Here is a 23,741-nt window from a genome sequence, read left to right on the forward strand (position 1 = left end):
TAGCAATGGCTTCTGGATAATAAAGGTTTCTTGTTCAGAGTGCGGAGCGAGCCAACGTGTTCATGAGATGCCAACGTTGTGAGGTCTTTCCATTTTTAGCATTAACAGGCTAATTGTGATGCAACGTGATGAAAATACAAAGGGTGAGAACACCGAGCTTTGTGGCTCTTCTTCTAACCAGACCCCCATCTCATCTATGTCATCCATCGCCATGGCAACAAGAGAGCAGGGGACAAGGCGGGTGGGGAGCCCGTCTGTTGGAAGGGGAGGAGGAAGAAGAAGAGGAAGCAGAGAAGAAGAAGAAGAAGAAGAGAGAGTAACAGATCTGACCTGGCAGGACGTAACAGGTGAAAGTAGCCCGGTGTGTATTCATATCAGATACACACACACACACACACACACACAGACAGGAGGCTACGACGATCCCCGACTTTCTCTCTTGTACGCAATCCAAACACACACGGATAATTAAAGTGATTCTATTTCGGCGTAAAGGTCGTTCATTCATTCCAGCAAAATCAACTTGTCTAAGAATAGAAAGGTTGTTAATATGTCAGCTCAGTCTCACAGCCAGCATCCGACCTGTGTGTTGGTGGGTGTGTGTGTGTGTGTGTGGCTGTAACAGATGTGATGGGAGTCTGTTGAGAGTGGCAGAGGGGCACGCTGTAGGCGTTCAGACATCTTGTTCTTAAATAAATCTATTTCACTCCAGTAACAGTGTCTTCCACCGCACAGAGCTGTGTGTGCGTGCAGACATCTCTCTCAGGGCGAACAAACTCAGCGGTTTCATCTTTTGCCAACATGTCTGTGTGTACAATGTTGCTTGTGGCTGACAAATAAAAACCTGTGTGCTATACAGTGTACATTAATTCCTAGCCTTCCCTCTCATGTCTTATAGAAGTGCAGACACTATGTGGATTCTCTCTGATGGTAATTGTTGATGAAGGTCTCACCCATTAAATCTCTAACCTTTCCGCACTCACTCAGCTGTGATGAAATGACCCAATTATCCCTCGTCCTCCATTAGAGAGAGCATAACTTATGTAGCTCACCATATTCACTGTGACCCTGTCCACTTGACTCTTTGTCTTCACCTCTTTACACCCATGGTGTTTAATCAAGGCACTGACACGCTGCTACAGAAGCAAAATGACTTACATATGAGTATTACCGTCGGAGGGTCAATGTCAGCGGCCAGTACTGGCAGCAAATGTGCAAAACTGAAATAGAAATTGCATTGCAGCAACAATAAAACTAGACCGGAGGGTTGCCTGTTCAAGTCCCCGTCTGGACCAAATATGGAGAGTGAACTGGTGGCTGGAGAGGTGCCAGTTCACCTCCTGGGCACTGTCGAGAGCAAGGCACCGAACCCCCCAAGCGCGCCTGACCAAGGCAGGCCCCTCACTCTGATATCCCTCCACTTTGTGCATGTATAGGTCCTGTTTGTGCATGTGTGTGTCTTTCTGTGTGTTAATGACAAAAGAGTGAAAAAATTGAATTTCCCCTCGGAGGGGATTAATAAATTTATTTAAAAAAAAAAAAAAAAAAAACTGAAGTCAGTATTTTAAGTTCCTAATTCAAAAATGTGCTATTAACATACTAACATTTACTCATATTCCACAGGACGTCTAGTGCCTTTCACACAACGAGATTTCGCCAAGTAGGATATGCTCCCGGATCAACATCCCACATCATGTTCCTGGACGGACATCAACCAATCACAGCCCTGGCTGTGACATCATCACTGTGAACCCTGTGCGCCAGGGTTTAGGGGTGGGGGGAACGATTTTTAGATGCATCGAGATTCTGTTTTGAATGATGCGAGTATCGATGTGGAAATCTCATAATCGATTTTAATTTTGTTTTTTTATTTTTTTTTCAAATGACCGTAACTCCTCGACCATTCACACTATTGACGTAATTCCAACAGATTCTGAAAGCTGAGAAGCGGAGCTTTTCAGATGTACGGTACATTACTAGAGTAGAGTCGATGAAAAAATGCCAACGGCCCTATCTAGAGCCAGTGTTTGGCTCTTCTGGGCTACCACAGAAACATGGCGGTGCAACATGGTGACCTCTGTGTACGAAGACCCGCTCCCTATGTAGATATAAACAGCTCATTCTAAGGTAATGGAAGCACAATTCTTATTTTTAGGTGAGTATACACTAAAGAAAATATACTTATTATCTTGTATTCAATTTCTGCCAATATATCCCCCTAAATCCCAGACAATTTATCTTTCCTGCTATTCTGAACATTTGATACTGATTCAAGATCACTGGTAACTTTTACATCTGTGTATTTCTGTTGATGTATGTGTGGTTATGCACAGTCCGTGTGTGATGTGCACGGGACACACACTGAGTGATGAGATGCATTAACATGCCTGTTGGTCATGACTTGAACAGCTTTGCACACGCACAGATGCGTTCACAGTGACTGTATTACATCCAGACTGGGGTGTATTCCTATTTCTGTGAGAACAAAAACACTGAAAGTCCCTCAAATGACATCCGAGTCCATTAGTTTTAGATAAGGCTTTTCTCTTCATTTTCCCACCCTATTAAATCTCTTTCTCTCCTACTCTCACTGTCTGCATGCCTTTATGTCTCAGACATCACTTCTCTGTCTCTCTCATCTCGCTTTCCCTTTGTACGTCACTCCCTTCCCCCTCGTTGTCATCTCTCTGTTCTCTCCATCTCTTCCTTCCTCACATCAGCCCACTCTTCATTAATTTACCCCCTGCCCCACACTGCATCTCCCACATTTCAGCCTCCTGCAGCTTCCTTTTTCTTCCTTCATTTGTCCGTTTTCACTCTTTATTGCTGGTTCCTGTATCCTCCACGCTTCAGTTTTTTTGCTGTTGTTTTTACTGCAAGTCTTTCTGCTCTGTCTCTCTACATGTACACGGTTCCCCGTGTGTTCACTCAAAGACCCACTGTAATGCCTAAATGGCTCAATCTGGGACCCCTGCCTATAATTGAAGGCTTACTGAGAGCCATTTCAATCAGAAAGTCAAGCCTGCCGTAGCAATCCAGGGGTAAATTATAGTGGAACAGAAGATAAGGCTTCACACACATACACACATACACACACACTCCACATCACATGTGTTGAAGGGAGGAGGGACACTGGGGCGACTGAAATGGAGGCCTGGATCTTGGTTGTCAAAATTCTCCGCTCGTCTCATTTCTTTCCATTAATTGTAAAACTTGTCATAATGCTCTGTGTCAAGGGATAATCATTGTCAAGGTTATTTCTTCAGACTTTAGGAAGCTTGTTTCAGTGTCACTGAAGACATTCAAGTTCCCCTCCAGATGTTTTAACATATGTAAAAATGATTAATATTTTGTTTAACATGGTTTTCCAATATAGTTTTTTTTTTAAACTGAAAAGGTACCAGAAGCAGATTGGTCCCCAGATTTTGCTGAAGAGTGATCGCTCTTCACTTTGACGCTGCACTTTGGTACAGACACCTCCGTACATGGAGGCAGCTGCCCGAAGGAGAGAGGCTTCGCTATGTAAGTCTCCAAAATAACTATCTTCTGTCTTCTACTTAGAAGTACTAGCTTTTTTACCATACTACTGTCACAGCTCAAGTTTCTTAAGTTTTATTGTTTTTATTTCATTCATTTATTCATGTTGTTTCCTGTTTTACTTTGAAACTCACAATCTCCTCTTGTTTCAGATCACTTCACTTCCTGCCCCTGTGACTTCACCTGAGTCTGATTGTGTCCCGCCCTGATTAGCCTCACCTGTGTCTCGTTATCCTTCCCCCTCACCAGAGTATTTAGTGTGCGTCTTGTTTTCTCTCGGTGCCAGTTCGTCTTAGCTCCTTGTGTGTCTAGCGTTTCAGCCTTTTGTTTCCATGTGTCCCTTTTTTGTTTTTCTTTTGGCTTTAGCCTGCTGATTGACTCTGCCTCATCCCTATTGGATTTGTTTGCCTCCACTGACTTTTCCTGTCCTTTTGTCTACCGAACCAACCTTTTGACCAGTAAAGACTGTTTAAAGGTTGAATATTTGTATTGAACAGTCAAATCTGATTTGACATAATTTTGAGTTGGATACATCCCTAGATGTTACACTGCCTTCACATTGGTCCGGTTTACATCGCAAAACTGCACATTCTACCTGTCAAAACTTTCACTGTGGGGGCGTCGCTGGCTTAGTGGGTAGAGCAGGCGCCCCATGTATAAGGCTGTTGCTGCAGCAGCCCGGGTTCAAATCCAGCCTGTGGCCGTTTGCTGCATGTCGTCCCCCCCTCTCTCTCCCCCCTTCATGCTTACCTGTCCTGTCCATTAAAGGCAAAATGCCACAAAAACTGTGCTAATGCAAACTATGGTTCTCTGTCAAGTCCACTATGTCTAAGTCTGTTCCCCTGTTGATACTAGTTTCCTATATTATACAGCAACTGGCTTTCATATTATTAATGTACCTATTCTAGCTTGTCCACGGTACATTCAATTCTCAGATTTTAGGGCACAGACATTGCCTCCTTTAGTAGAAGAATGTGAAAATGCCTCTCTAGTGACAGACTTTGTACTGATACAAGTCAATATAGTCAAGGTCAGACATTTTAAGGGGACATAAAGATAAGAAAAACATATTTTTGAGTGGAGGGGGACTTTAAACAACTGTTTTCACAGGTTGAGTAATACTTCTCGTGACAATTAAAGTGAGTTTTGACGTATAAAATCTGTGGGGTGCCCCTCTAAAGAAAGATCTATCTTGAATGGTGGTCTCTATCAAAAAAACCCAAAACTGGACATTAAACTATAGGATTAAATCAAATAAATGCCCGGGCTACAGTTCTGGATTTTACAGTTGCGTCTAAAGCCAAAGCTGCTTTCAGAAACAAAGGCCTTTCACAGCAGATAAAGCGGACATGTTCGGGGAAAACCATTTGGGACAGCCCAGATGCAGATGATTCAGAGAGGAGGGACGCTACAAAGTGAGAAAGTATGTCAGTGACTGAAATAAAACGCAGCTGAAGTGGAAGAGAAAAAAAAGGTTTTCTCAAACGTCTTCGTCTTCTTCTTCCAATGCCCTCTGGTGGGTTTTAACACACATTCTGTGCTTCTTGGCGCACATTAACACACACAAAGAGGACACATACGCACACAAACTGTACTGTATATCAAGCACACACACACACATACACACACAATAAGTTTGACTACCCAGAGAGTCTAAAATGGGATACATCATATTCAATAATTCATTATTGGAGAGAGGAACAGAGGAAAGACATGGAATTAGTGAGAGAAAAACATTAACAGAGAGACGAACATAGACTGAGAGGGAGAGACAGACAGAATGAGAGTAATGTAGAAGTAGAGCATGGTTAACCAGGTCTGATTTCTCTTCAGTGTTACATCTCTGACAAGACATGAAGAGTGGGAGAGGAAGCTTCTTAAAGGATAACGCTGGTGTTACTCTGTATTTTTCCTATTGCCAAAAAATCCCATGAAAAGAACAACACCAACAAAGCCTTAGTCTGTCTTCTATCTGTCTTCTCTGCCCAATTTTTCATGTTTAAATAAATAATTTCCCAAAATGTCTGGGACTATTTTCAGCTGTGGATTTATACACATTTGGTACACTAGTGAGTATTTACAGCATGAATATGGTGTATGTAGGATTAACTTAAAATTAATTACAGTGTCCATATTGACCCCTTGAAACCTGAGCAAATTGGCTGGATTTCTTAAAGTAAATAAAGTAAATAAAAAAAATTGCAAGAATTATTTAAAAGTTAATAGTTGACGTAGTTAATAGTTGATAAGAATAAAAATAAAAAACAAACAAACAAGGAAAATGTTATAAAATTCTAATAATTCTGTAACATAATTTCAAATATGTAATAATAATTGTTATAAATGCATTTTTTCCCTAGTTTTTTAAAATAAATTTATAGATTTTTTTTCCCCCATGTTTTTGAAAGAAATGGCACCAATTTGCTCAAGGGTTCAAACGTATATATACTTGCGAAAGACGTCTGAAGCAGCACAAAAAAAGTGATGTTGCGCCACGTTTCAAAGGGTTTATCGTAAATAGGGTCTATGGATGTTGTTTGGTCAGTGCTGCCCATTTGGCTGTAATCAGGCCATTAAATAGCAGCTATCAGTGGTTATAAGCATCATTGATATGGGCTAGAAGGACCCTGGCACGCCTACTGTTAGGTTCAGAAGGCCATTATCAGACAATAAAATGGTCCTTTATTGTTGGACGGCAGCCTCTCATGGCCATGATAATTATGATGGAATCAAAGCATGAAGCCAGGTGATTCAGTATCAGAGGGAGGGGTGGTGGATGGGTAAAAAGGACATAGGGCTTTCACCCAGGAGAGTGAGGTTTGTCTCCCATGTGAAAACAAAAATCAGCATTGACTTGGGGTGTTTTCACACCTGCCCTGTTTGGTTCGCGTCAATTGAACTCAAGTTCATTTGCCCCCTAAGTGCAGTACGTTTGGGCAGGTTTGAACACAGCAATTGCATGCAGGTGTGCACCAAAACAACTGGACTGAGACCTTCTTGAAGAGGTGGTCTCAGTCCGGTTAAAAACTATATCTATGAGGCTAAAAATGACAGATAATGGAATATAATGGGATTAAAAACCGAATCAGGTGGTCACGGCTTAGTTCAAACTGAAATAAACTTTTGGGTGTACTGCCATAAATTTTAGTGGAGACATTTGAGGTCCCCAGGGGATGACTCTTGGTTAAACTTGAAACCTCTTCTGACTTCCTCTAGCATCATCATTTAGTTTAGTTTTTAATTATCCAGTGTTATCCAGCATTTGTTGGATAGACTGGCACATTTTTGTTCGAAAAAAAGTCCTAATAATTTTGGTGATCCTCTTGACTCTTCCTCTAGCGTGAGGTTTGTGTTTTTATGTGAAAGGTCTTGAAAATTATTTGACAGATTGTCATGAACTTTGGAGGAGGATAGATGGAGGTCTGCGCCTCAGAGAAATAAGCTATATGACAATACTTTGACTAAAATTACTAAAATTACTGCACCCTTGACCAGCTTTTGCACATGTGAACACACTTTGACACACACGCATACATACAGTGCACGGAGCGGCCTTCCTGTAAAGCCCTCTGATGTCTGAAGCTGCTTTGCATGAAACAGGAGGAGAGCCATGGGAGACAAGCCTCTTCGTCTGACTTCACATATTAGCAGCAGCCAGAGTGAGGAGGAGAGGGGACGAGAGGGATAAAGATAGAGCGCTGTGGGCACAGTGACCTATATACTCTGCAGACCTCTATTCAGACCAAGATACAGTATCACACAGCACTGTACCTGCAGCTCTCCGCTTTGACCTTGGATCTGATGTGGCAGAACTCCATGCGTCAGATTAGGATTGTGGAACACACAGGAGGTAATCAGACCCTTCAGATCAGAATATATTAGAAGCTAAAGGAGCAGCCACCAGTGCTGGGCAAGTCTCTTCATCTTTAAACCAAGTGTCATGGTGAGTTCTGCTGGACCTGCTACATTAGCCAGGTTTGTGATTTGCTCCTGTGCAGCTGTCTAAAGGAAAATGCTAATCACTAGAGGTGGGAATCATCAGACACCCCACGATACAATACCAAGCCAACGGTCAATCATTGGTCAATGTCAGGCTTCCCTCACCACTGGCTCTAGTCGGTCCTTCTCAGCTTAGGTTTTATTGTTAATGTGATTAACTGGCTAACTAGTGTCTTGAATCTGTCCTGTCGGTCTTCTAGTTTCCCATTTTGAATGAAAAAAACAGCCGACCGCTGCCAAACATACATGCTAGTTGGCCGGTGGCTCTAGCCTTTGCGATGTGTTCAAGTTTTTCTGTCCGAGACACATGAGGCAAACAGTCAGCCTCCGTCACCAATAGTTCTTTGATGTCGGTTTGATGTGTCTGAGCCTAAAGTAACGATACAATCAAACCAATCAGCTGACTATGGGTGTTCCCTCTCCTTGTTAGCCAATCAAACTTTGCCACGATCTCCTTCAACTATTCATGTTGCTGCTGCCAAACTTAAAATCTGTACTACCTGCTCCTCTCAGCTGTCATTTTAGGCGAAATCGTCGTGCCCTCCTCCACCCCATTCACCTCCAGCTAGAGCTTAGATTGGGCTCAAAAAATCTAGCCCCACCCCACCCCAGCCCATGCATGTTCTGCCCGAGCCCGGCCCGTCCCTTTAACTGTGAGCCCGGTTTAAACCCGACATTTTTTTAAGGATACGAACGTGAACATTGAAGGCTGACTCTTGTCTTTCTTTCCATGGCAAGCCTTCGTCATGTGCCTCTTACGTGTCGAGGTCCCCATCTTTTTGCTGTCACCAGCATCGAGCTGCACTTGGTACACTCCACGAAGCCAACACACACGTTGTCATCGTCGACAACTCACATGTGGGCGGCCAGTGGCCTGATTGAACTGTTTTATCTATTAAAATAAAGTTTTCAGTCTGTGCATTTCACTTCAGTCATTTTTATTGCAGCAAAATGTATCATTGGACTTAAAACGTGTTTTGTTTCCTCTTAGTTCCCTCAATGTGCCGTGTAAAATTGACTGTGCTGCACACCTCCAAAGTGCATTGGACCCCTTGCCTTTCTGTTACTGCTGATCTTGGTGTGTTGGATTTAGGAAGAGGAGGTTAATAACAAGCTTTAACTCTGTTAATGCCTCCTCTGCCCCACAGCACCCATTCAGCACTGGGGTGTATAACACCTTTCACATGTCATCATCCTTTAAACCCTCACTCATCCCAGCCTAAGGGGAACCTCTGTTACATTTTCCACAGATAAGGGACACTGCAGGGAGACAGGGATGGTGAGAGACAGACAGAAGGCAGGAGACAGATAGGGAGGTGTGTGTGTGTTTGCGCATCAGAGTTAAGTTAATCTCATTATATGATAGTAAGCGAGTAAGTGAGTAACTGTGGGGTCCTCAGAGGGGTAGGAATATGAAACTGTGGAGAGGAATGTGGGTCAGGAGATCACACAGCAACATCAGCTTGTTTCTGCACCAGATCAGACAAAACAAGTCATTTCTGCGCTTTTCATTTGACGGAGTGTGTCGGTTTCTGTATGAGTGTGTGTGTGTGTTCAAGTCTGCAGTCATTTTGTGTGTGCACGCGGAGTAAGGCATCCCTGCAGCATGTTCTGTGCTCGCGTGAGCTTTCGCTGCAGCTTTCACGCTAGCTACTGAAATCCAGGTCACATAACACACACTATCCATAACTCATCGCTAACGTAACCTGTGTATGTGTATGCGTGCATGTTCAATTGTGTGTGTGTATGTGTGCTGTTTAAGTGTAGGGATGTAGGTGTGTGTTGACTTCTGTGTGTTTGTTCATATTCTCCCATGTGCAATACGTTCCTGTGTGGGTGAAGTGTGTCCTATAGAGCTATACATTGGGGCATCACAAATATAGCATGTATAAGGAGGAGCCTGATGCTAACCCTGTGGCCATATCCATGGCAACCACACCAAGAAAATCTCTGAAAGGCACAGAATTGCCTAAACATGTCTGGCTATGAATACGGGGTTGTAAATATAAACTTTCATCTGGGGTTGCAACTGATTATTTGCATTATGGACTAATCTGGTAATTACTTTCTCAATTTATCATTGTAATTATAAAATGCTACAAAATCTGTATATAATATAAAAATATATATAATAAGAGCCAAATGTGATGTATACAAGTTGCATGTTTTGTCTAAAAGTCTATTTGTTTTAAAGATGACTGAAACGGTTATTGAATATTATTAATAATGGTCAATTTTTTTGTCAATCAACTTAGGCCACAATCCTACTATCATATAAAAACTTACTGGGGTGAAGCATCTCAGTTAGAAACTACACTTATACATTTTAAACAGACATTTTCAGACATGTTTCAGTTAGTTTCCTGTTTAAATCTAAAATAATTGACAGACATTACATCAGTGAATTAATTACCAATATGACCAAAACTACTGTGGTCTATCTCTAGTTTTTATTATCATCAGTGTGTTCTTTCATTTCATTATCTTCATACCATCTCTTTGCTCTGTATTCATCTATATCCAGTCACTGACCCAGTTTCAGGACAGGTTCATTAAAGTTTCCTTTAATCTGATCTAATCTAATCGTTTCCTCTCTGCAGTAAGTTATAGCCTACAGATTTAAAGAAGATGGCCTTTTAATAAAACTAGGATGTCTATGCAGTAGAAGGATTAAAATACTTTTGAAATTGATGCTACAGAACCAGAGGAAAAGGACGCTTTTGCTCAAGAAGGATACAGAAGCACTGCACTACACCAGACCAATAAAGACTCCCGCTGGTGGGTGATATAATGTGAGCACGTCCATTTGAAAATGGATCTCGATCTTTTACAGTTAAAAACATGTTCCTGAAAACATTTGAGGCAACTCAGTAAGAGAATCTTGATCGATATTTGATCTGCGTTAGATCTCAGTTTTTCTGCCTCCGTTTTTTACTGTGCAGAAAACAGTATGGCACTAGACTCACAAGTCAGTCTTTAGACGCTTTGCTTAACTAAAGACTGATGACTTTCTCCCTGATTTTGTGTGTAGATGGGTGGATACAATTTCAGAGTTTAAAAAAACTCCCTACGTTGCAGGAACCAATAGTAAATCTGCAGGGCGGTCCTTCGGTGGTTCGCTGAACTCTTGTGCTCGTAAACATAGTCCGACTGCGTTAAAAGGTTTAAACAAAGTCGCTGTAGGTCCTTCATTTCCACCATCTTGTGGACTGAGCACGTGTTTGATAAAACGGAGTTAAATCTCTCGGCATCCATTTTCAAGCTCTCTGTGTGTTTGTTTCCTTGCAGACGAGAAAAAGGGGAGCGCACATTTCCGGGAGGGCGTGTCCTTTTCAAAAATGCAAGAGGCGTTGCTTTGTTGCCGGCCGTTCTCTCCGGTGTGTTAAACACACTTTAGAAAGGAGTGTCCCCAGACTATCAGAAGGCGGAGATCTCTGATTGCCTGTGGCGAGACTAGTATGGCACCAACTTCCTGTTCACAAACTCTTGCTATTACAGCTAAACACAGCACTGAAATATGTTACTAAACAGATTGTATGGGAGAAAAAGGCAGTACAGTAATAATCTTGATATATATTCGATCAGCAGTGCCTATAGTTTTATCGTCTGATCTGTTCGGATTTTGGTGCGAGAGAAGAGGGGTGGATCTGTCTCAATCTGCTTCCATATTCTTTGTGTCCACAGTGGAGGAAAAAAGCAGAAGTACAGCCTGTAGTTGAAGCAACAGCCCAAGAGCCAGGGAGTGAGGGGGGATATCTAGGCACTGGTTACATGGAGGGAAGTTTACCACAATTCATTTACACATGCTGCCCACATTGTTTTGACACGAAGCTGGTTGAAAATCGGCAAAGTATCTCTTTAAAAAAGAAAAGACAAAACCTTGGATGATATATGACATATATAATATGATATATCTAAGCGAGATCCACATGTTTTACTGATTAATTTACCTTCCAGTCATGAACTTAAGGTAGTGACTGGAAGAATGATGCAAATACAAGCAAATTAAATGGGTTTCCTGCGCAGGATGTCTGGGCTCTCTGGGACAGCACGAGGAGCTCAGATTGAAAGGAGTTCGGCATAAAAACCTTTTCACTTTGAAAAGGAAAGGTGGAGGTGGTGCAGGCATCTGTTCATGATACCTCCTGGAGGCCAACCTTTGGAGTTATTCTAGGCACATCCAACTGGGTGGAGACCCCAGAGTCAATCCAAAGAAAACATTACCTATCTTTCTTGTAACAGTCAATATCAATACCTGTATTTTCCTCAAACATCCAGTATTGGTTGGGATGGGAGCACCCTGGGAGATCCCAAGAGGAGCTGAATCAATGGATCACAGCAGCTTGCACTGCAGCTGAAGAGTTCAGACGTCAGCCTTTGACTTGAGGGCCATGCTGCTGTGTATTCAACTCACATATAGATGCTTTGGTGCATTGAAGTGAACACTCAATGCACTATAATTGGCCAGTCTGCGTTTGAGGGGCAGGACTTAGCGAAGGGTCAAGTCAGTCTTGATAGCCTTTATATCCCATCAAACAAGCAACACACATCTAACCTTTCTGAAATGACAAGCTGAGCTGCAGCATGTCTGCCGCAGAGGCCGACTCTTTTCATTTGGCACTCTGCAGCGTAGGAAAGATGCTCACATCTTTATGTGCTAGAGAGAAGAGGGGCTAAAGTATGGGTGATTGTGTACCATGCAATCAATGAGACAGTACAATCACTACTTTCACAAAACAAAAGATCGGTCAGCAGGTCATCACAAACATCTGAGATGAGGAGACAGAGGAACTCACTCCAAACATCCACAGTAAACTTGAATATTCGTAGGATGTTGTCTGTTCTGAAAACTCACTCAGGGTAAAACTATGAATGATGTAAAGGCTTGCACATATACCCCTGGTAGTTGTGAGCTGTGCTGATTTGACATGAAGGCTTGTAGTTTTGCAGCCAAAGCATTTGTAACCCAGAATTGGTAATGTGTTGAACTGGGTCAGGGCCTGTAGATTACAGAACCAGAGTGACATGGCAGCTGGGAGCAGAATATGAGCGAGGAAAGTAAAAGTAAAACAAAAAAGAAACCAGTCAAACACTGCTAAATGTTGCATGTTTCTTGTTCTACCAGCCACCAACTATTAAAAAATGCCTCGAGGGTCCGCTCTGGATACTTGAATCAAAAATGAATTTATGATCATGGGAACCCAGGGCAGAGCAGCAGGGAGCGATGGGGATCCTGGGACTGTTTGCATGGGTCAGATCCTGTCGTAACAGGGTAAAGCCCCCCAGTCCTGCTGATTCTCTATCAAATATTCACCAGCTCCTGCAGAGCTAACATTTAAACACCACGTGCTAGCAGAGAGGGAGGGCGGAGGAGGGAAAGCTAGGCAGAGGTGGGTTGATGGGGGTTGGGGAGGTTAAGGACATTCATAATCCAAAGCGAAGAGAATGCCTGCTCCTATAACCAATCCTCTATTTTGGGAAATGCCTACCCGTCCCCTCTGTGTCCCTGAACAAGAACAGAGAAGCAGCTACATCAAAAGATGATGCTTTTAGAGCAGCGTTGGGCCATTTTATGTCTTAAAGGCCAAACATGAATTCATTGTACGTCTGTGAAAGAGGGCCTGCATGTGGATGTTCTTTGGGGGCATAAAGGCAGGATTGAGACTCTTGAATTCGGGCCAAAGAACCAAGTCTATTATTAGCTCCATCTAAACGCTGCCAACTGGAGCGCATGTGTGTGTTTGTATGCGTGTGTGTGCCAAACACATCAGCCATCAAAAAAACATTAAATCCAACGTGTGCATGTCCTTGCTCTGTCGCAGATTAGATGAGCACACACACGCATACACACACTCATAACGAGATTTAAACATTCAATTCCATTATTTTGGCAGGGGGTTTGGTGTTAAAGGGCCCGAGCTGGAGCAGCCGCTCTGACATCTGACATCCTGAAATGTGCAGTTGTGCTCCCGTAATGCTCTCCGTCTATTCTAGCTCTCTGGAGGCTGAATGTGTGTCAGGGATGAATTTTGCATATGTATGAGGAAGAGGAGGAGGAGGAGGAAGGAAGTGGGGCAGGGAAGTGGAGCATCATGACCAGGAGTTTGTATTGATTGATCCACACAGGAGAGGATGAACCTGCACAGCTGCTTCACCTTCACTCTGACCTTTATCTGATGCACAGTCCAGGTGACATATAGCAGGCAACACCTGCAGCTTTCGCTCAGCAGTCATCTGATGCTGACACTGTTTACGTGTCCTGTGTGGTTGAAACTAATTAAATGTGTTTTCAGTCTGCAGAGTGTTTGCAATTTGCTCCAGTTTATACTGTTTGCTAAATAAACAGCCTCCTTCACATAAAAAAATAATATTTTTTCCAGATCATCACAGCTTTAATGAAGTACCTGTGTAACTGAGGCACTGTGGTGGCCTCTCCAAGGCGCCAACCACAAACAGCAACACCCCCAGTTAGAATTAAAATGGGTTTATTTGAAGGCTGCCCCCTAAACGTAAGCAATTAAAATTAAAATGGAGTTTGATGTTTTGTGATGTTTGCTTTTTCACTTCACTTTTACTTGTGCTTTCTGAGACTTTTTTCAAATGTGTTGTATGTCATGCTTTACAAAGTTATGTTTTGTGTGGACTCCAGAAAGAGTGGTGCTACTTTAGATGCAGCCAATGGGGATACAAATAAATAACTGAGAATAAATGTCGATGAGGGAGCACCAGCATGGAAGGGTGTAAACTCTTATACTCTTTTTCTACCAAAAAGCACATAGATGTTGGTTTTTTAAACACAGGGAAAGCCACTAAGAATAGGCAATAGACTGCTCTCCCATTGCCAGTAGATGAGTATGGCTTTCTGTGTTTTTTTTTCCCTGGTGTGTCATGTTAAATGTCACCAGAAAGAGTTAGTAAACAGTAGAAAGCAGCATGGAGCATGGATGTATAAAGAGAACTGGATGCAGCGTTTGAGGCGGTGCCCTGTTCATTCCTATAAAAGTTGCTCAGTGGCGCTCAAGGCCAAAAAAGTTCTATTTTACGGGTGTAAAATTACCTGGATCTAGTAAGCACCGTAAGAGGTTAGAGTAAGACTTCTGTCAGCCAAGCCAGCTACTTATGGTTATCCCTTCACTAGCTTGAATGGGGATCAAATGATTTAATCTTGTAGCTCTTCTAGGCCTTCCAAATGTTGTCAGACCAAATGGATCAAATTCCGATGGTGGAACGACTCATTTCGGTGGGGCTGTGACACTCAAAAACAATATGTCCACTGATAAACAGACGTCTTCCCAGTTTAAGTCTATGGGCTTGACATGGCATCACATGACAGACTAGGAGGTTGTAGCTACACAGCTTGGTCCCTATGTGAAATCGGTTTCAAAGTCTGGAGCTCTACCTAGGGGCCTGGCATGGAGGCCAGTGACAATGTTAAGGTGGTTACTTCTTTTTCATGTTACTTATTCAGTCTCTCTTTCAAACTCAGTGCCAACTAATTTGGAAAGATGTTCAAGCACTAATTGGATGGAGCTGGCCAGAATTTTTGGTTGAGGTGACAAAGAGTAACCGATGGCCGTGCAGGAAAAGGGATTGGCCGATTGGAGCTGGAGCAGATAAATACCTGTGACAACGGCAGTCATGTGTTCTGCCTGACTCTGCAGACAAGTATAAGTACAATTATAACCTTTCCCACTAAAGACAAAAGATGTTACTGAGTGTTAGTGAGGTTTTTTAGTCAAATAGGAAACCAGCTTTACAAACGGAGTCCTGTTTCAGAATTACTTGACTACAAAATAACTGTGATGGAGAGGGGAGGGTAGAGGGGTTAGGAGGCGTTCTGAAAATGGCAGTTTTGTTCGCGGCTCCGATGCTCTCAGCTGCAGTGCAGAATGTTAGCAAAGCTGACTAAACTACTTTTGAACCAGGCACTGGTATACCCTTCTGGTGAGGTTGACTGCCTCCTCTGCTGACAGCGCTGTCAGCAGTCACGCAGGAGAGGTGCTCTGTGCTGTGCTACGACCGTAAAACCCAACAATGTCTAGGACGCACACTTTTCATTTCTCTGACTGTGTGACAATCTGATATTTTCACATCACAGATGAAGAACAAAGGCATAAAAATGTCTTGCAGGTAAAGCACGAGACTTGTGTAGGAAGTTATAGGAGGTGAGTGTGTATCAGCTGCCCTGTGAGTGCGTATACATTTCTTACCTCGCCATAGTCAATTGTGATGACAAGAGTTCCATCTCCGCAGGAGTTGACTGTGCCAGGAACCAGCTGCTCCTTCTCTCTGACCCAAACACGGGCCCCCTGGAGCACAAACACACATAGGGACTGAAGTTAAGTAACACATCCAGCAGGAAAGAGGAGTATTTGGTTACATAAGGTGATGAACCCCCTGGTGACCAGAGTGGTTTTCCAGCTCTGAGCAGACATGGTGGAGTCAGAGTTGGTAATGCAGTGTGCTCTTATTTTGAGAGGAACGTGTCAGTAGATAACAGCGGTGCAGAACAATAAAGGAATGTGAGAAGTCAGCTCTGAGAGTGTGTCACAGTGATTCGCTAATGCACAACACCAGGCACACACAACTCAAGGCTCAGACACACAAAACTGACATTAGAGAACTATTGGTGACAAAGGCCACTCTCTGTACCAGCAGGCGGTGGTAGTCTGTTTTCCTCATTCAAAAGGGAAATAGGAAGACTGACAGGATGGATTCAAGACGCTAGTTAGCCAGTTAGCACATTAACAACCCAACCCCATGCTGAAAGAGCAAAGGATTGTTACCATGATCAACAAACTAAATTATAACAACTGTTTCTGTTAAAGAGCTCAAAGGGCTAAAAAAAATAATGTTACAACATATAACAAGTTTGTTTTGATCTCATGCCCTCTTGACTTCAGCCATTTGTTTACTTTCCTCACTTCCATTTCACTTCTCGCGCGCTGAGCTGAACTGCCAAACAGAGTGATTTAATTGACGTCGATTCAACATGCTAAATCAGCCCAAAAAAGCAGACAAAGGCCAACATGTGCCAACAGTGTGGGACACACCACAAAAACTAGGACTGTCAACCGGACGTTGTCTGACAGCTGACCGTCAGATTGGCATGCTTTTCACTTCCTTGTGTTTTGGGATCTAAACAAATGATTTTTCACTGATAAATCATAATGATTCTACATGATAATACCACCTTCGTAGCCAGCTAACCATAGAAACCCAATCAAATAAGACTTTCTTGACACTGCAATGAGGTGTCCAATTACAGTAAAATAAAACTGAGTTACAGTAAGATAAAGGTAAAGGACAGCATGATGTCAAGCAAAGTAAAGGTTTTTATGTGTTGATCCGACGTAGTCAAACTGCACATCATAGGACCTGGTTCTGTTTGATCATATTACTGTAACTGACCCTTGATGCGAACAGTCACTAAGTTTTACCTGCAACATGTAACACAGTATGTATATATGTATGATGAGTGTGCTTGGGTGCACACAGACGGATGTCACAGATGTGCTTAATGAGATACAAAGACTGTAACATCTGGACTTTCTGCTAAGGTGAAGCAACAATGCTTGACATCTGTATGTAGTCTGTGTGTGTGTGTGTGTGTGTGTGTGTGTGTGTGTGTGTGTGTGCGTGCGTGTGTGTGTGTTTGACTCAGGGTCAGAGGAAGTGTGCTCTTCATAGACCTTTCCACTCAGATAAAGCCCTCTTTCACACAGTCCCTGACCTCTGACCTCCAACCTTTAAAAAGAGGCACAGCAAAACAGAGGAGGAGACGAAAAAGGAAACAAGGGAGGAAAAAGAAGAAGAAGAAGAAGAAGAAGAAGAGGAGGCAGTAAACAGAGCTACTGAAGGACTGTAAAGACAGGAAATGGACCATATTACCTCCCTTAAACGTGTGCAATTTAGTCTATTGCACCAATTCTGAATTGTTTTTAAATGTACAATAGCATGAGCTCTGGAGCAGGGACACTCAACTTGCTTTGCCCAGGGGCTGTTTCTGCAAAATGACAGGAGGTCAGGGGCCAGTTAATAAACAAACATTAATAGTATTTATTTGAGCAAATGAAGGCAAATTCTTCTGTCTAATTTTCATTAAATTGCCAGTTTTCAACCTTTCAGCGTGTGATGTCCCCACTCAACTTTGCCAAGAGGCAAAAACAGACGAGCAGCTTCACACAGGTCTGGTGTACACAAGGGCATTTCCAGGATTTGAGGATACTCTGGCCCTAGCCCCAACCTCTGACAGAGGTTCAGAGAATGCTCTCCTGGCAATTTTTTGATGTAAAAAGTATATTTTGATGCTGTTTTATGCACTTTGGCACCTTAATTACACTTAAAAAATCCCAGTATGAATACATTTGTTTTCATTGTGAATTAGAAAATGGTTGGCAGGCCAGGCCTTAAGTTGAGTATCACTGCTCTAGAGGATGTCATCAAATAGTGTAAAGGAATGAAATCAAGCAATTATTCAAACCTGTAATTAATCAAATCAAAGATAATGAACAGATTAACTTCTAAGGCTGCTCAGAGCTTGTAATAATGCTGTATGTATATATACAGTATTTCTGAATGTAAACAGAGAAAATAACAAGTGTTATAATTTGTAAAGGAGCACCATTATCCAGAGCAGATTTTATACCATCAAAGATTTCCAAGTCTCATCTGGTAAATTCTTAGATTTGCTGATTTGCTCTGTTTTATATTAGAGTAAATTGAATTTCTTGGGGGCAAAACAAGACAACTGAAGACGTCATCTTTGGTTGTAGAATAGTACGATGAGCAATTTCATTGTTCTGACATTTGATAGTCCAAAATGATTACCTGATTGCCGCTGAAGCTTTATTTCATTTCCATCGTCTGCTGTAAAGTCTTTCAGGTGGTTTTGAGTGCCCAAGCTTCACAATAATACACCTATCTATTTGTATCTTGAAGACAAAAGTGATCATTTTTTGGACAATCTTGAACATAATTACTCGGGCCTAAAGCCTGAGTGGATGTTTGAGCAGTAAAGCGACGCTGCGAAACACCAGATGTGTGCATGTGAATGAAGTGAGCAGCAGAGGAGGCTGGAAATGAATTGTTTCAGCAACAGATGGTCCCTCGGCCCAAAGCGCTCCCTGACAACTTTTATCTCTCTCATTTAACTCTGCTTCTTTCTCTCTTTTTGGGCTTTTTCTGACTCTTTCTTGTGCTCTTTATCAATCTGACACACACACACACACACTGATGATAATAGAAAACCAGTTGCGCTTCAGGATGTGGAGTTAACCAGGCAGAAATCACTTACACACACATACAGTACACCAAATATACACACTGCTGGGTAGCTCAAGGTGAGGCTGAGGGGGAGAGAATGTCTGAATGAATTTCGGATACAGAGTTCAACACTGCTGTCGTTTGAGAAAAAACAAACTCTCTGTCGACAAAACCTTTGAATGTATGAAATTGAGCAAGGGTGCAATTTTGCCTTAAGAATTCAGCTTTTAATCTGAAAGTTGTTTCTTCTTACAAAAGTTACAGTCTCACTTAAAACAATATGACAGGTATGTTATCACCTCCAAACATGGATCCAGTGACAGATGCAAAAATGCGCTTGTGTCCTTTCATGGCTGCAGCTTTACACTGTATAAGCTAAAAAGAGAGCTGATCTAAATTTGGCACAAACGTCTTGGCGTCTTTTGGCGTCTTCTTAGACTCAGCAATGAACTAATTGGATTTTGGTGGTTATACTGTAGGACAAAGGTCAATGTCACCTTGCATCCCTCTCATTCTCGTGAACATGATAAAACACCTTAAGGGAATTTCTTCAAATTTGACACAAACGTCCACTTGGACTGAAGAATAAACTGTATTAAATTTGGTGGTCGAAAGTCAAAGGTCAAGGTCATTGTGACCTCACATAACATGTTTTTGGCCATAACTCAAGAATTCTTAGGCTAATTATGACAAAACTTCACACAAATGTCTGACAGGATATAATGATGAAGTGATGGCATTTTATATCCAAAAGTTCAAAGGTCAACTTCACTGTGACATCATAATATTCTGCATGAAACAGTTTTCTGGCCATTACTCAGCGTCATATCTCAGGAACAGAAGGGGAGACATTTGATCAGATACTGGATTGGTGACAGTAATCTTGGGTGCCTACCTTGAAACTGAGAGAACTATTAACTGGTTTAAAACAAATAAACTTGGCTATACAAGGTGTAGTTTCATCAGATGTGGCTTAATGGCTGTAATCTGCCAGCAAACAGAGTAGAAGAAGTAGAAGGTGCAACCCGGAAACAAAACAATTCGCCTTGGCCATCAAACTGAGAGAAATATTTAGAGATCTTCAGAAATTCATTTAGACTAGACATGACTCAATTGTTCTTTCATGTCAGTTAATACTGGTTATGTTTCATGCTGTCCAGAGATGAAGGCAAAACTGTATGTTTGTTTATGGGAATATCCAGAAAGACACAGACAGTGGGAACAGCTGATCAGTCATGTGAGTTTAATCCCCGCTTTGCCAGAACTCAAAGGCGTTTCCATATTCAGTTTAGCAGGTCAACTTTTTTTGACAAAGGCAAACATACCTCAAGCGAGTTAAGAACTTTTAAGTGCAATCAAGTAAGTATTTTATAATTTTCGTACATCTACTCTCAAGGCATACTTCAAAATGCACACAAAAATATATTTATGGAAAGCAGCTGCAAAGGGCATTAAAGTCTAAGATCTGAAATAAATTCACTGCATGTGCATTTCACACTAATTCACTCCAATCTTTGCCTCATACATCTAGAATCACTCTAAAAAATTCAAAAGCCTCTCTGTTGTTCTCTCCTCAGCAACTCTCTATATATAGCCTCGGTCATCCACCCTCTAGATCCCCCCTCTCTCTGTAGTCTCAGCCCTAACTCCACCTCGTCTGTCCGTCAGATTCCACCACACAGAGCCGTTATAATGATGGTGATGCCGTGATTTGACCTGATAACCTCCGCGGCCTCAGGCTCTATGCTTACAGTACTTCACCACATTCTGTTTTAAATGATAAAATCATCTCTGACCCCACTTCTACCTCTGATAGTGGAATAATATGTATAAACTCTTCTTTCTCTTCCTAATTTCTCCCTCGATAAAAATATAATGCACGTTTTTACTTTCACTCTTTATCTGTCTCTTCTCTAAGTAAATTGGTCTCCAGTCCCTGATCGATGTACTCTGCCTGAGCCACATGCTATCGCTGGGGAAAATGCAGCAAGGGGACAACAGCGGGTTATAAATGACCTGCCAGCATTACAACCTACACCTACCAACACCCACGTACTCCTCCTCCCCTCCCCCCACCCATTACCGGCCCAGACAGACAGGAATGGTCGTGCATGACAACAAACTCCGGTGCTTTCTGTGCACTGAAAACTGTACATATGGCGAAAACACTCCCTCTCGGTTTCACGCTGTGAAATTCAAACCGAACCGCAGTCAAAGTGGGGCCTCAGGCTCTGTCCATCACCTTTTCGTCAAGCTCCATTAAACCTCAATTGTCACTTTACCCTCACAACATGACCCCTGACCTCGTATCTCACACCATGCTCTCTGACCAACAGGAGCTGAAAGAGTACCAAAACATCCAGCTCAGGGAGGAATGCTACTTCGTTCTATCTTGGTGCAAGTAAAGAGAACATAGCTGGTGGTTCTTACAGTAGTTTTATTTCTAGTAAGCTATACGTTAGATAATAATTAGCTTTTTCCCTCCACTCAGACTTGATTCTGTTCTGCACCTGATTGGATGAACACACCACTTGTTCAGCCTCACAGCTATTCTGAAAAGGTGCATTTCTTTCTAGTTGCAATTGAGGCAAGAAACAGATCATGTCTCATACAGGCCTAATCTACATTTTAAATTTGTCATGATCCTGGGTGTTTGTTTATATTCTTGTATCTTGTGGACTTCATTTTGGAGGTCTCCGTTTGTGTTCTTCCTTGTTTCATGTTCATCATTCATGTTTAATCTGCTTCCTGTTTTATTTTGTAGATTCCCTCCTTATGTGACATGTCTGCTTTTACTTCCTGTCTCTGTGTGTTTTCCCGCCTGTTTTCTGTCACACCTGTCTCGTTAGTCCTTCCCTGTTCCAACAGACTTCCCTTCACACCTGTTCTGTATTAGTCTTGTTTGCTCCACCCTAGTGTTCCCCTCCACACCCTTGTTGTTAGCCAATCCCCATTTCCCTCCTTTTGCCCGTGTGCTCCTCCTCCAGCTGTGTCTCGTTCTTGTCATTACTTTTCTGTGTATATATACCTGTGTGTTTCCATTTGTTCCCTGTCAGTTTGTCTGCGTTCAAACCTGTGCTTGTTCTTGTACTCACCCCCTATGTTCTTGGTGTCATTGCCTGTTTTGCTCCCTGCCTGGTGTCTTGTGTTCTGTTTGGATTTTTTTACCTGAGTTCATCATACCATCAGAAACATAAAGACTTAACATATCTGCCACATAATAACGCACAAATATAGCATATCTGTGGTTTGCAGAAATGTACAATGGCCAATGTTTGCCTATCATTTGTCTCAAGGCCCTGACACACCAAACCAATGGTCAAACGTCCATTGATGTAAGGCCATCGATTGGGTGTCCATGGCCCTCATCCCTGCGGTGTGTCTTGCAACATTCGGTGAGTGAGATCACTTTAATTGGCAGTTCAGGTCAGCGCACAAGAAAAACTGAAGTGAGGAAAGTAAACAAAAAGCTAAAGTCAAGAGGGAGTGAGACCAACACGAATTTGGGTCATTAAGCTCGTTAGCAAAAATGGTTCATGATGGTCTGTGATACTGTTCACTGGCCCACGGTAAATATGCTTTGTTCTTTCAACATTGGGATTGTTAATGTGCTAACTGGCTAACTAGCATCAAGATGGTCTTCCCATTTCCCTTTTTTTAATGACGAATACAAACTACCACCATCTGCTGGTGTGGAGAGCTATTTTCAGGGTAGAGCAACAATGGCAACGCAGCAGAGGGCCTTTGTCACCGCTTGTTCTCTGAAGTTGGTTTGGTGTGCCTGGGCCTTTAAATATACATTATGAATGTAATGCCTGTTGTCTCTCAAATCTTTGTTGTTAGGTCATCCTGGACAGTCACAACAAAGACAGACAGCTTGAAGCTGAAGGCAATAAAGGCAAGAGCATATTCAGTGTGAAGGATTGTCTTTTTAAGGTAATTCCTAACTCAATAATTTTATTTTCATAGCATTAGTAGAATTCCCCATAAGGCAAGAAATCTATACCTTTAAGATTATATGATTCGTAATTTATGGGCTCAATCATGTAAATCCTCTGCTGTTCCTCACAGTTTCCTCCATGTATCAAAGCCTCTGTGCAAACTAAAGCTCAGCAGGGTTGATTATATTATCATAAAATGATTATACCAAGAAGAAAAATGGGAGAACTATTAAGAAAATCCTGACTATCTAATAATCTTTCATTACTGAACATCCCCCAGAGCATTCAGCCTAGGCGTCCTGAACAGCTGTATGCGTGCATGTGTTTGTGTGTGTGTGTGTGTGTGTGTGTGTGTGTGTGTGTGTGTCTGATAAAGGCCTTGTTTCTGCTTGGGTGATCACACGGACGCCCGTGCCATTTGATTGAGGCATCACCCTGGAGACAGCCTCTGATGAAGGACCCCCACCCCCTCCCTCTGAGAGACGCTCACGCCCGAAAAGACACTGACCACCGACCCAAACGTACGATTACTGTCTGCAGGCATACACAAATCCTAAACTTCAAACTGCACATTCAACAGCCACTCAACTGGGCATCAATAAATACAACTCTGATGAAGACACACTGGCGTCATGGTCGATCTCTTGTACGGCAGTGTACTCAAATCTCTGAGGTTTCTCCTGATACATCAAAACACCTCATTGCATAAAAACACACACAAGTACCTCAAATGTTCTAGTCTCGCCACCAGACAATCAGAGATCTCCGCCTTCTGATAGTCTGGGGACACTCCTTTCTAAAGTGTGTTTTACACACCGGCGAAAACGGCCGGCAACAAAGCAACGCCTCTTGCATTTTTGAAAAGGACACGCCTTCTCGGAAATGTGCGCTCCCCCTTTTCTCGTCCACAAGGAAACAAACACACAGAGAGCTTGAAAATGGATGCCGAGAGATTTAACTCCGTTTTATCAAACGTGTGCTCATCCGTGAAGAAAATAT

General features: G+C 42.4%; 1 protein-coding gene across 1 annotated transcript in view; it reads right to left on the reverse strand.

Annotated features, from left to right (window-relative positions):
• myo10l1 (myosin X, like 1) overlaps positions 1–23,741 on the reverse strand; it is a 77,904-nt gene that overhangs the window by 36,989 nt on the left and 17,174 nt on the right. The window contains exon 2 of the mRNA XM_033642773.2: positions 15,747–15,845. Coding sequence (XP_033498664.1) covers positions 15,747–15,845 — 99 coding nt within the window. The remainder of the gene's footprint in view (positions 1–15,746; positions 15,846–23,741) is intronic.

This window comes from Epinephelus lanceolatus, chromosome 15 (genome assembly GCF_041903045.1).
Source record: "Epinephelus lanceolatus isolate andai-2023 chromosome 15, ASM4190304v1, whole genome shotgun sequence".
Taxonomy (NCBI): domain Eukaryota; kingdom Metazoa; phylum Chordata; class Actinopteri; order Perciformes; family Serranidae; genus Epinephelus; species Epinephelus lanceolatus.